Source organism: Sardina pilchardus, chromosome 17, assembly GCF_963854185.1.
Source record: "Sardina pilchardus chromosome 17, fSarPil1.1, whole genome shotgun sequence".
NCBI classification, from domain to species: domain Eukaryota; kingdom Metazoa; phylum Chordata; class Actinopteri; order Clupeiformes; family Clupeidae; genus Sardina; species Sardina pilchardus.
Genome location: NC_085010.1, coordinates 7,671,546 through 7,687,998, shown reverse-complemented (window position 1 = coordinate 7,687,998; position 16,453 = coordinate 7,671,546). Strand labels below are relative to the sequence as shown.

The 16,453-nt window shown below is 39.3% G+C and overlaps 3 protein-coding genes across 3 annotated transcripts; all 3 read right to left on the bottom strand.

Moving 5' to 3' along the window:
* Positions 1-1,028: 1,028 nt before the first annotated feature.
* On the bottom strand, positions 1,029-7,539 carry LOC134061673 (ecto-ADP-ribosyltransferase 4-like). The gene is made up of 3 exons (XM_062517427.1): positions 7,464-7,539; positions 2,230-2,291; positions 1,029-1,805 (listed from the first exon to the last, which is right to left on the bottom strand). Exons 1-3 carry the CDS (start codon positions 7,507-7,509, stop codon positions 1,029-1,031), a joined length of 885 nt encoding a protein of 294 aa, XP_062373411.1. The 5' UTR covers positions 7,510-7,539.
* Positions 7,540-7,952: 413 nt separating this feature from the next.
* On the bottom strand, positions 7,953-10,761 carry LOC134062630 (ecto-ADP-ribosyltransferase 4-like). The gene is made up of 3 exons (XM_062518713.1): positions 10,614-10,761; positions 9,704-9,765; positions 7,953-9,609 (listed from the first exon to the last, which is right to left on the bottom strand). Exons 1-3 carry the CDS (start codon positions 10,657-10,659, stop codon positions 8,815-8,817), a joined length of 903 nt encoding a protein of 300 aa, XP_062374697.1. The 5' UTR covers positions 10,660-10,761; the 3' UTR covers positions 7,953-8,814.
* Positions 10,762-14,317: 3,556 nt separating this feature from the next.
* Positions 14,318-16,453, bottom strand: LOC134062629 (ecto-ADP-ribosyltransferase 5-like). The gene is made up of 3 exons (XM_062518712.1): positions 16,395-16,453; positions 15,762-15,855; positions 14,318-15,652 (listed from the first exon to the last, which is right to left on the bottom strand). Exons 2-3 carry the CDS (start codon positions 15,837-15,839, stop codon positions 14,846-14,848), a joined length of 885 nt encoding a protein of 294 aa, XP_062374696.1. The 5' UTR covers positions 15,840-15,855; positions 16,395-16,453; the 3' UTR covers positions 14,318-14,845.

Here is a 16,453-nt window from a genome sequence, read left to right as displayed (position 1 = left end):
TTGCTGCACCGAAATCAGGGGAACTGATTCAATGTTAACTCAGCTGACTCTTATAAACTGCTGCACCGAGATCTGAAGAACTGACAGACAGCAAGCTGACTCGTGTACACTGCTGCATCATGACAGCTTCAGGACAGGAACAAGAAGCCAAATATTTTGAGACAGTTTCGGGTTCCTTTTTACGTGAATGCGTGCGTACGTGTGTGTGTGTCAAGTTTATTTTTATAGCACATTTAATTTCTATAGACTTAAAGATAAAAGGTAAAAAGGTAAAAAGATAAAAGGTAAAAACTTAACATAAAGAATACAGTCCCAAATCAAAGACAGTAAAGTTGAAGGGAAGTGATGACATTTATTAGAAAAGGAGGAAAATCATACTCCCTAAAAAAATACAATACAATACCATTTAATACAAGGTAACTTCATATCTGCATAGGAAACAAAACGGCTTGTTTTAACTTGTACATTGTATTCGACCATGCTAATTCTCCCAGAGCAAAGGACAGACAGACTGAGGTATAAAACTGTACTAGGGTACATATTAGAAACACAAATTACACATCACCCAGTCTACATGATACCACACAGCATGTTACAGATTATCATCATAAACTACATAATAATAATAATAATGAATAATGAATGCTGTGTTAGGCATAGCGCCTATCTCAAAACCAAGGTCGCTTAGAAGGGAAAATACAGTAAACAAAGAAAACAGCTAAGTGTACAGGGCTATGTGTTGGATGTGGTGGAGAAATGATACCACACTGCATGTTACATATTATCATCATAAATTACATCTCCCGGTGTACATGATACTATACTGCATGTTACATTATCATCATAAACTACTTTACCCTACATCATACCGCACTGCATGTTACAGGTGATCAGCAACGTATAACACAAATCAACCAGATACCATGTTCTGGATTATCAGAAAGGCAAAAATGATTAGGCCTGTCATATTTTGACCTTTTAATATCTGAAATGAACTGAGTGATTAAATTGTTGGTAAAAGGTAATGATCACCATAGTGTTTCAGAGTAAGAAAACATGAAAATCATGATTGGCCACACGTATGTGTGATAAATCAGAGATTTGCCTGAAGCCTGATTGGACACGTCTGCACATTTCAGGTTACTATTGACCCTTGTGCTTTTCAGCTCATACACAGTGCCACACCCAGAATCATTTCTTGAGACTTTAGTTACTTTAAATATCTCATATGGAGGAATCAGTACCTCTTTCTGATCTGGGTTGGCGGAATAATTTGCGATATTGGCACCAAGGCATGTTTCGATTTCGAAACACGAGAGTTTCCCATTTTTTTTTGCCACATCGTATTCAAGGGAAGAGGATATGAATGAGCCAAATCGAATCTCTTTGTTCTTAACATCAAATTGATCCGTTGTACCACGATACACTACTTTGCTTTCAATTCCATTTTTCTTCTCTATTTTCTTCAGATCTTGTACTGCATGCGTTAAAAAAAAGTGAAGAGAATACCACTCATATGTCTTTCCTGTGTATTGTGTTTTCCCACCACGAGTGGCATTATTGAAATCTTCATTTATCGATGTATTAAGAGAATACACGTACAAGGCAATGCAGTAATTAATTCCTCCCAAATCATCTTCTTTCTTCTTATCGGAGCACCACTCATGTCCTTTACGCCAAGCTGCTCCTAAGTCTGACCTCTTCCGTTCCTGTTCTAGATACGTGTTTATGTCTGACATATTTGTTGTGGAGTCCTGGTACTGATTATCAACAGAGTTCTCTGCCATGTCCAATGGAATCTCCACCTGCAGCAACAAGATACGCGTAACTCAACACACATACTGTATCAGAATCAGGATCAGCATTATTGGCCAGGTGTGCGTAAACAAACAAGGAATTTGAGTCAGGTCACAACACATAAAATAATAAAAATACAGAACAGTAAGAATAGAATGAAGGGCAGTAGAATAAGGCCACGTCTAAGAATAAATACAGTATGTACATTTGAAAATAAATAAACACTATGAGCGGGATAGGGTGATGCAGTTGTCTGGAGGAGGAGTGTGGTTGGGAATGTCCCCCTTCCTGTTGCCCCTGTCAAGGTTGCCATGGTTGACACCTCAACAGGTGGTGGATACCTCCACAGCATCATCCTGACATCTCATCTCATGAAAAAAGACCATTTTGATACGAAATCATGTTTTTGTGTGAGATTAGTGGTGAGCTTACCTCTCCAAAGGCAGCTCCAGTTGTCAGGATGAGAATCAGTACAGCAAAGTTCATCATTCTGCCTAAATGATTCAACAAATGCAACAAGATGTTGTTACTGCATACTGTAATGTAGCTGCAACTTTATAGAGCAGCTGTATAGAACTACATATGGCCTTCACATGCGCGCACACACACACACACACACACACACACACACACACACACACACACACACACACACACACACACACACACACACACACACACACACACACACACACACACACACACACACACACACACACACACAGTGAAGAGTGAAATGAACATGACAATGTCCTCCAGAACTGCAGAACTTATGAAAACCGTCAATAAACACACTGATTGAGTTATCTAGTAATCTAATACCACGCCACACCACTCTACACTCAAGCCCCAGATGAGAAAGTTTTAGTACATCGATCGGCACCGCAAAAATTACTTATTTGATAAACTTTAACCATGTGTTATTGATCTTATATCAAGATAAAAAATAATTGTTAGTATTGTTTTCAGGAAGAAAGAGACTGACCAAGCACTTTCTCATAAAATCATTTGACATTTGATATAAGAGTTTGACTTCTTTAAGAAGTCTCATTCTAAACACGAGCAAATTTGTCTGCCAGTGCGTTGAGTACATTTGTCTTGATAAGACTCCCTAAAATATGTCAAAGTCTTCTTAAAGGTGACATACAGTAGAATGGAAATTATGTTTTTCTTGGTTTTCATGAATTATGAGAGGTTGTGCATAAACAAAGAGCTATCATGAACAGGAGGTATGGTTGTGCCCTCCTGCATATGAAAATCTTGAACTTAGAAATAGGCACTAAAAAATGGGCGAACTAAAAGACCCTGCTTGTGATGTCAGACATCGCAAAGCCATTGAAGTTCAAGTAGGGTTGCCAAAGAGGGCGCCATTTAGTCAAACGGACCATTTCAATACCCAGACCAAATATATGGGTTTAATTAGTCTGGTAAAATTGCAATGGAGTTTTTTTTTTTTTAATCAAAGTTGAATATACTATTTTAACATCAGAGAACACAGTGCAATACTCAATATATCCATTCTATGTCCTCTTTGAATTAAGTCAAATTGATCTTTTGAGAGAACGCTATACTGTAGGTCAGGGGTCGGCAATTAAGTTTGGCCTCGGGCCAGATATTTTCCGAGCCATTACATAGCGGGCCACAAGTTCACAACCAAAACAATGGCTAATTTAATTAATTAATATCGGAGGAGGTAAAAATGATAGGCGCTCTTGAAATGACAGAGCAGAGACATTCAAGCAGGCTGATGTAGGTTAAATTTGTCGACTGGTCATTGGGGGCGCTATTATATGCCTGTGTCTTTGAAAAATGATCATAAAAAACACCAGAAAAACATTTCCACGCGTTGCTGTTAGCTGTCAAAAAATGGCACAATGAAAAAATCTGAAGAGAAAAGTTAACAGCGAAAACAGGATCTTTAATGATGAATGGACAGAGAACTATGCCTTCATCCTCCCTAATTGTATTAATGCAAAGCCCACATGCCTGATCTGTAACAACTAACGAGGGTTTCTCATGCAAAGAGTACAAGACGGCACCACGAAAGTAAGCATGCTAATTTAAAGGTTGCGTTCCTAAATAACACGCACGCTATTAATGTTTGAAACTCGTGTTTTACTTTTCACAGTTCTATGTGCGTAAATTGCCTGTTTGATGTCAGGCCTGTTTAAAAGAAGTCGTGTTTTAATTATCACCATAAGCCTATGTCCGTTGTTTGAATGACAACATGTGTTTTAGGGACTAGCTTGGAATTTGAGAACCAGCGCTGTCCACTGACTTCATTTTGATTTTTGCATGTTGTGCGTTCACGCTGCACCTCGCTGCGTGCTTCACTCGTATTCAGATGAGACAAATATCTAAGCATTTAGATTGATTGAAATTCTTCTGTTCTGGAAAGTTACGTTTCAAAATAAAGAGCATGTTTGAGACTGGCAGTCCGATTTTTAAAAAGTTTTTTTTTTTTTTTCATTCTCTGGTTCAAAAGATCTCACGGGCCAGATGTTTTTCGCTTGCGGGCCGCATCTGGCCCGCGGGCCGCCTATTGCCGACCACTGCTGTAGGTCTTTTCATAGGCTACTAAAACAATGCCAAATAGATTTTTGATCTTAGTATAAGATTAATAGCATTTGGTTAGATTTCATTTTTTTGCAGTGTGATTTATAGATGTGACACGATTTAGGAAAACCCTTCATGGTGTACTAAAAAATACTTGATTTTTGCTCCTTTTCAACTCTCTGTGGTGAAATATCATAATCTTAAGAGTCATTGCAGGAGAAAACCAGGCAGAACAAGCAGGAGGTGGGAAGAAGGGGGTCGGCCAAATCGGCTCATACTTTGTATATGTGATAAGTATGTGGAACTATGAACAGCCATATACTTAAAACCCTCGAACTCTTTTTTGTTATGGAGTTCTGGGACCAGTCTCAGAGACCCTCAAAAATCCAACAATTCATGGATGAAAATGACTGAAATTGCCATTTCTACCCTGATTATCCTGATAAAGATATGAACACGAGCTTTATGTTTCCATAGAGCTTAGGTAGAATAGTTTTAAAGACCAAAAGGTGCACTAGGGGGTTATCTGCACCACTGAAAGCAGAATTTTCATCCCTCTAAAATTGGTCATTTTCAGGAGGCATTATCTCACATTCGCAGTGGCTTTGGTGTATGGTTTTACTGTTGCTGGAGAAAGGAACATCTTCTGATTCAAAAACAATGGTCGTCTAATTAGGCCACACATAATGTGCGCCGTGCCAGGAGGGTCTTTCCGGTATTTTTTCAGATTTTGGAGTATGATAAACCAGGTAATAATATCTCACTATAGGGTAATTTATGGTCAATTTTTGTGTCACTGTATGACAAATTGTTAAAGAAAGCTTTAATTAACTAGAAAAGCACTCAAAGAGTGCAGACCTCTGCATGCATTGATGCTCTTGGTTGTCATACATTTGAAACTAGACTATTCAGATCGTCACCGAGTGGCCATACCATGCCATTACATCGTAAGCATCTGGCATTAAATCTGTTTGTGATGTAATGCCATGGTATGGCCATGTGATGGCGATCTGAATATGGTTTATCATAGGCCAAAACACGACAAATTCTGCTAAAGACCCTCCTGGCACGGCACACATTATGTGTGGCCCAATTAGACGACAATTGTTTTTGAATCAGTAGATGTTCCTTTCTCCAGCAACAGTAAAACCATCCACCAAAGCCACTGCGAATACGAGATAGTGCTTCTTAAAAATGACCGAAATTTAGAGGGGGGGACATTCTGCTTTCAGTGGTGTAGATAACCCCTCGGTGCACCTTTTGGTCTTTAAAACTATGCTACCTAGGCTCTATGGAAATATAAAGCTTATGTTCATATCTTTATCAGGATAATCAGGGTAGAAATGGCAATTTCAGTCATTTTCAGTCATGAATTGTTGGATTTTTGAGGGTCTCTGAGAGGGGTCCCAGAACTCCATAACAAAAAACAGCTGGAGGGTTTTAAGTATATGGCTGTTCATAGTTCCACATACTTATCACATATACAAAGTATGAGCCGATTTGGCCGACCCCCTTCTTCCCACCTCTGCCTGGTTTTCTCATGCAATGACTCTTAAAATTCTGATTCCATCCTACAGTATGCAAGGTAAAGCAGATACACCGATTTGATTGGTCCCGCGGATGCGAGCGGTAGAAGTAATGTGCATCATAGCTCATTGCCAGAGTCTCTGTTCTCACGAGAATTTACAGGGTAAAACAACCCCTGAGTGGAAGTAAACTGTAAATAAAAATATGATAAAAATGCATAAGATCATATAAATAGAATGAAGAAATGAACAAATAAAATATAGTGAAATAAAATAAAAGTAGTAAGAAGAATAAGTATAAAAAATAAGAATTATAAAAAAACAAATAACTATATAATAGCATAATAGCTATAGGATAAAAGTCAACCACTGTAAACAGATTAGTCTAGATTTAAAGTGGGTAGCAATTGGTGCCCCCCCCCCCCCCCACACACACACACAATAAATAGATAAATAAATAATAATAAAAAACATGCAGTGTGTATACTGTGTTACGTTTGCTATCATTAAAATGATAATTATGATCAAAGTAATTTTGTTGTAGAGAATGAATTTCTTAAGAAATACTGTTACAGTACGACTGTGCCCTCTCACCGTTTATAAATGGTCAGTGGTGGGAACTACTGTTGCCTTCTGTTTCCCTTAAGTTTCTTATAAAAAGGAGATATCAGTTATCAAAAATGATTGACAAGCAGCCGGAACCTGCCGCGTTCTTTCTCCCTTTTGTGCGCGCTCAAACGCATTCCCATTTAAATGGAGCAGCATAACGTAAATTAGATCTGCTGCAATAGAGATTACAAAGAGTATAATCTCATAATAATAATAATCTCATATAACATGCTGTTTTGACATTGACATTGTTAACGTTCTCTACGAAGAGTGTAAAGCAGTTTTTCAGTAAGGTTAACCACAACATGATTGTCTATCGCTGGAAAAAATAGCAAGCAGCCGTTACGAGCCGGATATATGATAACCTGCTAGGCGGGCTAAATTAAAGCGCTTGGCGGGCCTTTTGGCTTCCCCTGATCTAAGAGGTCCTGTTGAATATATTTTACAAGCATGTCTGATAAGTACTTTTGGACCCATCCCACTAAGTGACTTAAGAACAGAAAACACCACTTTAAACTCAATTCTGAAAGTGACATGGAGTCAGTGTAAGGACTTAAGTATTGGCATAATATGATCAGATCTCTTGGATTTTTGTGAGAACTCTAGCTACAGCATTTTGTATCACTTGCTGGTATAGTTATAGTTTGCTATAGTTTTTTGGGGAATGCCAGTTAAGAGTCCGTTACAGTAGTAAATACCAATGGAAATAAGTTTTTCACCCACACACCCATGAGTGTGTGACATGTGACATCTCCTGAGCAGATTTAGTGATGGCTTTTATGTGCCTGTCAATTATGACACCCAAATTGTTTATCAGCGCAACAGCAATCCTAGCAAAATTCTGGACACTGTCCCCAAGCTAAATCCTGGATACCATCCTCCCAAAGTCTTGGATGTTTTCTCAGATCACATCACATATTTCATATAACATCATAGTGAAAAATGTATTTCTAAAGAGGGGAAGACATGACTTACCAGTACGGAGAGACAGTAGTACAACAGATGAGGAGGGGATCTTCATTACATTTCTACAAGTGAAACTGACTGGCTGACTGATTTGATATGTCTAGACCTGGGACATCGTGATAGTCTCAGGTCATGAACAGGAAACATTTCACAGATATCACATGCTTTTTAGAGTGTGGTGGAGTGTGTACGTGCATGCATGCATGTGTATGTGGGTGCGTTCATGTGTATGTGGGTGTGTGCATGTGTGTGTGTGTGTGTGTGTGTGTGTGTGTGTGTGTGTGTGTGTGTATGTGTGTGTGGGAAGGGATGCTGCTGCATTGTGAAATGGTTTTCACTTTCCTCCATAACCAACTGTTCAGTGTGAGAACAGTTTTTAATGTCCTCAACAGTCTTCAGGATGAATTAAGGCCCTTCAAATTGTGTCACTCATATTTTGTTATGTTGCAAAAAAACAATATCGCTAACATTTTAGAAGTTAAATGTAAACACAGGATATACATAAATAGTTATATTTATTTATTATTCACAAACAAAAACACTAATGTTTATAAACTGTAAAATTATCACACCACACCATTCCACACTGTGTGGTCAACTTAATGATATTTGGTGGACATCTACATGATTTGTGTGTGCAGTGTGAAGTGTAAGTGTGTGAAGTGTGTGAAGTGTGTGTGTGTGTGTGTGTGTGTGTGTGTGTCAAATATCAACCACTACCTGGAAGTATAACAAACTTGAGGTTTCAATGTAAACTTATCATTCTTGTGTTTGAAAGTCTTGGGCATGTGCACAAACTTGTTTCATGCCGATTGCAACTGTGTGGACTAAGAAAGCCAAACACAAAAAGATTAGAAAATACTGTTCCATTTCTGCAATAACGTATCCATCTGGAGACGATGACAACATTTCCAGAAACCAGAAACATTAATGCAGATTATACTGATTTCTCAGTAGCTTGGCGGTCATGTAGCTATTTTCTGCTACATTTTCCAGAGCATTTGTGGAGCTGTGCAGTAGAGCTTCCTTCTGGCTACCCATACGTGAATCATTCTGCCTATATTCTGTATGATTTTGAAAGACAGATTAATTTTCCATGCCTGAGATGACATAACAAAATTGTGCTTGAAAAGATGTTGGTGGTAGTGTACTGTGTGTCTAAAAAGATTAGCAAAGTATACTGTTCCATTTCTGCAATAACAGAACGTATCCATCTGGAGACCGTGAATGATGCCATGAACTACATCTCCCAGTATACATGATCAGATTGACTCAGATTGCTTTTACTGATTGTAAATTTGACTTCAAATGAACAGAATTGTTTCAATTTTTGTAGAAAGGTAAACATCACCATAGGATTTCAGAGAAAGAAAAGGCTATGAATGAAATCCACAATTGGTTGCACATATTTGTGATAAATCAGAGATTTGCCTGAGGCCTGTTTTAGCACAACCTTACAGTTGAGGTCACTTCTGATCCCAGTGCTCTCCAGTTTATACACAGTGCCACACCATGGATTGTTTCTTTTCTCTGAGACTTTTGTGACTGTAAATATCTCATATGGAGGAATTAACACCTCTTTCTGATGTGGGTTGGCGGAATAATCCGTGATATCGGCACCATGGCATGTGTTGATTTCAAAACACGACACTTTTCCAAAACTCGTTGTCACATTGGGGTCGAGGGAAGAGGATGTGAATGAGCCGAATCGAATCTCTTTGTTCAGAACGTCTTTTTCAAATGGATCCTCTGTACCACGATACACTGATCTGCATTTAATTCCGTTTTTCCTCTCTTGGTTCTTCAGAACTTGTACTGCGCGTGCTAACAAAAAGTGAAGAGAATACCAGTGATATGTCTTTCCTGTGTATTGTGCTGTCCCATTACGAGTGTCACTATTGAAAGCTTGATATACCGGTGGGTCAAGTAGAGTATAAACGTACAAGGCAATGCAGTAATTCATTTCTCCCAAATCATCTCCTTTCTTATTACTGGAGCACCACTGTTGTCCTTTACTCCAAGCTGCGCTGAAGTTCTTTGTACTTTCAAGTTCCTGTTTTAGAAATGTGTTCTCTACCATGTGTGACATATTCATTGCGCATCCCTGGTACTGATCATCAACAGAGTTCTCCTTCATGTCCAATGGAAACTCCCCCTGCAGCAACAAGATACAAGTAGCTCACCTCATCTCATGAATAAAACCATATTGATACCTAATCATGTTTTTGTGAGATTAGTGGTGAGCTTACCTCTCCAAAGGCAGCTCCTGTTGTCAGGATGAGAATCAGTACAGCAAAGTTCATCATTCTGCCTAAATGATGTCAACAAATGCAACAAGATGTTACTGCATACTGTAATGTAACTGCAACTGTAGCAGCTGTATACAATTGCATATGGCCTTAGCATGCATACACACACATACATTACACACACACACACACACAAACACACAGACACACACACACACACACCTCTCTCTCTCACACACACACAAACACACACACACAGACACACACACACACACAGACACACACACACACAGACACACACACACACACACACACACACACACACACACACACACACACACACACACACACACACACACACACACACACACACACACACCAGTTATGTGTGAAATGTCACTTCCTGTCACCCTCCTCTGATGGGTCACAGTTGCTCTCTGTCTTTCCCTCATCCTCTGTGGGGCTTCATGTACAAAGCTTGCATACACGTATGTATCAAGAGTGACGTGAATGTGAGAATGTCCTCTCCAGAACTGCAGAACTTATGAAAATCGTTGATAAACACATTGAGTCATCTAGTGATCTAGTACCATACTACACTACACTCAAGCCCCAGTCAACCCTACTGGAAATGAAAGCATGTATGACTTTTTCCAAGTTATGCTGTGACATAAAACCTCCTGAGGTGGTAAAAAACAGATTTAGTGATGGCTTTTATGTGCATGTCAGAATTAAGATCACTGTAAATTATGACAAACATTTTCTTTTTTTTAAATCAGAGCAACAGCAATCCTAGAAACCCTGTCAATCCTAGCAACTGTCTCCTGGCAAAGTCCTGCAGACCATCCTCCTAAAGTCTTGGATGTTTTAGTGAAAGTGTCTTTTCTAAAGAGTGGGAGACATGGCTTACCTGTATGGAGGCACAGCAGGACCACAGATGAGGAGGATATGTTCATTACATTTCTACAAGTGCAGCCTACTGTTACACTGTAAACTGACTGACTGTAAACTGACTCTTGTAAACTGCTGCATCGTGATAGTTTGCTTCCTGTTTCTGATCTGAGACTATGTTCACATGCTTCTCAAAGTGTGGTAAAGTGTGTGTGTGTGTGTGTGTGTGTGTGTGTGTGTGTGTGTGTGTGTGTGTGTGTGTGTGTGTGTGTGTGTGTGTGTGTGTGTGTGTGTGTGTATGTGTGTGCGTGCGTGTGGGTACATGCACGTGTGTGTGTCTCTCTCCGTGTGTGTGTGGGTGTGGGTGTGCATGTTGGGGGTGGGGGGTGGGGGGGGGGGGGGGTTGGGGGGTCTGCAGCTGTATTGTGAGATGGTTTCGGTTTCACTTTCCTCCCTGTAACTGTTCAGTGTAAGAACATGTTTTTCAAAAGTGTAGTAAAGTACACACACATACAGTACACACACACACACACACACACACACACACACACACACACACACACACACACACGCACACACACGCACACACATACACAAGCATACAGAGAGTGAGAGAGAGAGGAAATACTGTGTGTGTGTGTGTGCGTGTGTGTGTTTGTGTGTGTGTGTGTGTGTGTGTGTGTGTGTGTGTGTGTAGGCCTATTATCTTTGAATATGAGATAATTGGGTATTCTATTGCTCCTCTTGCAAGAGTGAGAATGTGCATCTGATATCTCAGCTACATATTGTATTGATCAGACATTGGGTGTCCTCAACAGTGCTTCAGAAAGAATGAATACTACAATAATACAATTCTAATTGTGTCACTCATGTTGTTGTTATGTTGAAAAAAGCTCTTAGAAAAAGAAGGGTTCGCTGGCCTTCTTCTTCTTCAGTGTTTTTGTTTTGACAGTTTGCACACAGAATGCAAAATTTTCTGCCAGCAAACAAAGTGCATTACCGCCATCTGCTGGACTGAGGTGTGATGGTAAGAGTACCCTGTATCCTCGTTATGGCTTACAATTTGGCACCACACTTCACCAATAATGGCAAACTTCCAGTGAACTTCTAGTGACAACCCCAATTTGGGGACAGTGCATACTACTTGTGACATATGACAGTGCTGCAAATGTGCTGCAACATTGGCAAAAGTTAACCGCAACTGTTTACCAGAAATGAGAATATGGCAACTGGTAGCCAGGAACCTGAAACTTCTGTAAGCGTTGACGCCTGTTTTATGACAGAAGAAAGGACTATGATATATTGTGTGTTTTGCACTCCTTGGTGAGTGCAGCAAGGTATGATATGTTTTTATTCATAGAAATTCGTAAATGATTTGCATCCATGGTCTATATGTTGTGTAATTAAATCTGCAGTTGGTAAGTCTAGCACATTGAGGGGACCAACATTTTGAATGTATACAATTCCCCCAATACCACCGAGTACTCTCCCATCGAGTCTTGTTAGTGACGACCGAACAGTGATTGATAGTCAGATCTGCCGATGATCATCAGGGTCCGTGTATGCTTCGTTCATTTGATATTCAATTGAGAATCAAAAATCAAAAAATACAAAAATGACTTGTTATTTCATTATGTGTTTATGAATGTGATACGAAGAAGCAATTAACGCTTTGTTTTTCAGACTTTCGATTTCGTGGTCAGATCAAAAGTAGAACATTTGAAAAAATGACTTAGGGACAAAGGGATTTTGATATTTATTTTTTTCCGATTGCTGTGACCCCGGAAATTATTTATTGACTTCCAAATGCCAGCTGCTGCTTCTGTCAGACCAGTCCGAATATAACTTTAGCCTAGGCTACCACAATTTAACCTAAAGACTATGGTTAGCCTAGGCTATAGGCTATTTAAACGTCCCCTCAGCTGACAATCTAGGTTTTTTTATTATTATTATTATTATTTGAACTGTTTGCTCTGCTTGTGAATGAAGTTGTGGTCCACTTTTTGCTAAAAAATAGCCCACAGCCTATATTTCACATGTCTTTCGTCCGAGTGGTTGTAGTGTAGTGATGGCACAGAAAACTCCTGCAGCTGTTGCGCAAAGAAACCAGTAGTTGGGGAAAAGAAACCAGTAGTTGGGGAAAAGCAGACATAACACCCCATAACCAAAGCCATCGATATCCACCTTTTACTGTCTATGCATAACACCGCATAACACAGGGCCAATGCTACAGCTAGGACACTAGCTACAGCGGACTTAAACTGCCACCTCGTGGGGATACGTTGTAATACAATTCAATGTGCGTGAATTAAGTGGCCACTTCTAGGGAATTCCAATGTCCAAAAGAACCGCACTCACAGTTCGTTATCTTTTTATTCTTTATTGTAGCACCATGCCTAACAAACAAACGCGCTTCGGCGTCAAGCCGTCCTCAGTGTGTCAACCCACTGTAGCCTACTTCCATGCAATAACATGGCCTGATAGCCTAGGCTACTACAGACTAATCATTAGGCTACTTATAATAATCATGGAGCAACGATTTGGGCGAATGCAATGTTCAAGAAAACAGGCACGAGAAGGGAGATGATTTTCTGACGATTCAACAATGGAACTGAGTTGCGCAAAGTCGCGCAGTTTCTGGTAAGTCACTAAATTGGCAACACTGAGCACTGAAAGACCGACCCGGTCAAGTGACTTTGAATGGACTTCCAGGTCACAGCAATCGGAAAAAAATAAATATCAAAATCAGTTAGCCCTGAGTCCGTTTTTTAAATGTTCTACTTTTGATCTGACCACGAAATCAAAAGTCTGAAAAACAAAGCGTTATTTTCTTCTTCGTATCACATTCATAAACAAATAATGAAATAACAAGTCTTTTTTTTTATTTTTTTATTTTTGGTTCTCAATTGAATATCAAATGAACGAAGCATACACAGACCCATCAGGCTTGTGCACAATTCCAAATTTTAAAATTGGCATGAATTGGAATTTGAATTGAATTGGCTCCGACCCTCAGGACGTTGAATTTGAATTTTAATAGGAATGGCAGGAAGTGGAATTAAATTCATGGCAATTCAAAGCAATTCCACAGTCACCCAACAGAAGCAATGTGTTGAATCTCACATACATTCAGTTTTGGGAAGGTTACTTTGGAAATGCAATTGGTTACTGTTTTAATTTGCAAGTTGTGTTTGATGCAATCTGACATATACTGTGAAGCTTCATTGTTAAACATTACCCTAATGCATATGCATTTCTTCAAATGGTATTGCTACTTCCTTTAATTCAAAATTGAATTGTAATTCTACATCCTGTTTTTGACTTCAATTCTAAATTCTGAATTTTGCACAATACAAGACCTGATGATCAAACAGCCCTGAACTTATTGGACCAGAACAACCGGGAGCGGTGGATTTTTGCAAAACAAATAACAGGCTCTAGGTGGAGGTACAAGTGCAGGGTTTTATGTAAAACCGTCTGATTTATGTTGTTCTGTTGGAGCATGTAGGTTAATTATGATCTGAAACATATTGCCAACTGCAGCTTCCATGTCTTTCAATGTTTATTCACATACTGTAATAAGGCTTGTATCTCTGAAAACTAAATAGTAAATGTTTGTTGTTTGGATGTATACAGTTTTCACCGTGCTGCAACATGAACAATGCCAAGGATTAAAATGCTCTGATAGATAGATAGATAGATACTTTATTCATTACCAAAAGGAAATTATGATGTTACAGCATCAATTAATAATATAAATATAATGTCGCTTTACCAGTGGTTGTAAACTGTAAACTGTGCATTGTCTCTCAGAACAAGATGAGCTGCAAATTAAAAAGAAATGACTCCGTCTGCAGTAGGCCCCTTCATTCAACAGAATGAAGAGTATTAACTGGGACGTCCTCCATGATGGAGTCACATGGATACTTAAACTTCAGACCTGTAGATCACCATCATCATCATCACCATCATTTACGATTACATTTACGTTTACATTTTAAAAAAAATATCCAAAGCGACTTACTGACAATTATATACAGTACAACAATTATAACATTTAAGCATTTAACCATGTGTATTTGATTCATAACTCTCTCTTTCAGTCACAGTCCAAATTGTATTAGACCTTTCCTTCTTATCCAGACCCAAATAATCAGACAGGCCTATCACAGTGATGAGACATTCATCAAAAAAGGAGTTTACTCTCTGAGGCATTTCCTAATGTATCAAGCTGTACAGGCTCCACAATACCTAGTGCATAACAGTCTGAATGAAAGCAACGACACCCAGACTGGCCACCCAGAGAGACTGATCTGACCGATACAAGGGAGGGGATTGGCCATGAGCTACTGCACAGTTCAGGTCACTTCTGATTCCAGTGCTGTGCAGCACATACACAGTGTCACACCAGAGGTCAAGATGTTTTGTTTTCTCTAAGACATCAGTGACCATGAACTTCTCGTATGGAGGAATTAATACCTCTTCCTCGTCAAATATGGAATAGTCATCTATGGCAGCACCATAGCACGTTGTGACATTAAAACAAGATTTTGTTCCAAACCTCTGTGTTTTGTCACAAACTAACGAAGTGGACGCAAATGAGCCAAATCGGACCTCTTTGTTTAGAACATTTTTATCAAAAGCGAGATTTGTACCACGATAAGTTATATCGCAGTTATTCTGTTTTCTTTTTAGAGTCTGCACAGCTTCCGTCAAGTAAAAGCTGAGCGAGTACCATTCATAAGTCCCGGTAGTGTAGTTGTGTTTACCTGTACGATCAGCCTGGTTAAAATCAAAATATGAGTCCCGTCCAGTGTACACATACAGGGCAATGCAATGGTTCCTTGGCAATTCATTGTTGGTACAATTATAGTCATCATTTTGCGATATGTTTCTCCATGCTTTACCAAGGACTGTTGTGTTGTTAAGTTCACGTGGAAGAAAATCAGTCTTCACCAATTCTGCCATCTTCTCTGTACAACCCCGGTATTGGTCATCAACCGAATCCACTGCCATATCTAGTGGAAGCACGTGTCCTGCGGCTGCTTTTCTCTCATCCTGAAGCAGCAGGACAGCGATAGCTCATGTTAGAGACACTCTTATCTGAGACATGAATGAGAAGATGGTGATGTGCTCAAGTGTGCTATATTTTGGCAGCGGAGTTTACCTGTCCAAGGGCAACTCCAGCTGTGAAGATCAGAATCAGCACAGGTGAGGCCATCTTCATCGTCATCACTGTCATCATCGTTGTCTTCACTTCTCTGCATCATGTCCAGAAACAAAAGTCATCTTGTAAGATTTTGCAGGTTCATTTTCAATGGGGGGACCCCAAGAGCAAATTATCTTTCATCTCAGTCGCTTTAGTGCATTTATCGATTCATAAAAATTATTTGCGCAACAGTTTGTGCATTTCTCAAAACATTAGTGCAAACTGCACCTTATAGTGGATTCTATGCAAAAGCATGTACTGTATAGTATCTTGCTCAAAATGCTTAGTTTATGCCTCAAAAGCAAATATTTATGCCAATGAAACGGTCAGTGCAATCAAAATGACAAGCCATAATGGCAATGTTTATGTCAAGATAGTCAAACTGTTTTGTCTTTTTGTCAATTTGACAGTTTACTATGTAAGTATTTTCTAATGAACAATGTGCAAGGTACTGTAACAGTATTTCAAACCTACAATATTACATTATTGTGTGTGGAGGGGGTTGGACCCCTAAGAAAATTATGCTCAAACAGCAATGAAATTGTTCAATTAGAATTAGTATATCCAACTGAGAAGACACACACATCTTACCTGGAGGAGACACACAGTGAGTTGCCTTCTTTGGGATGGAGGTACAGTATGATTTTATA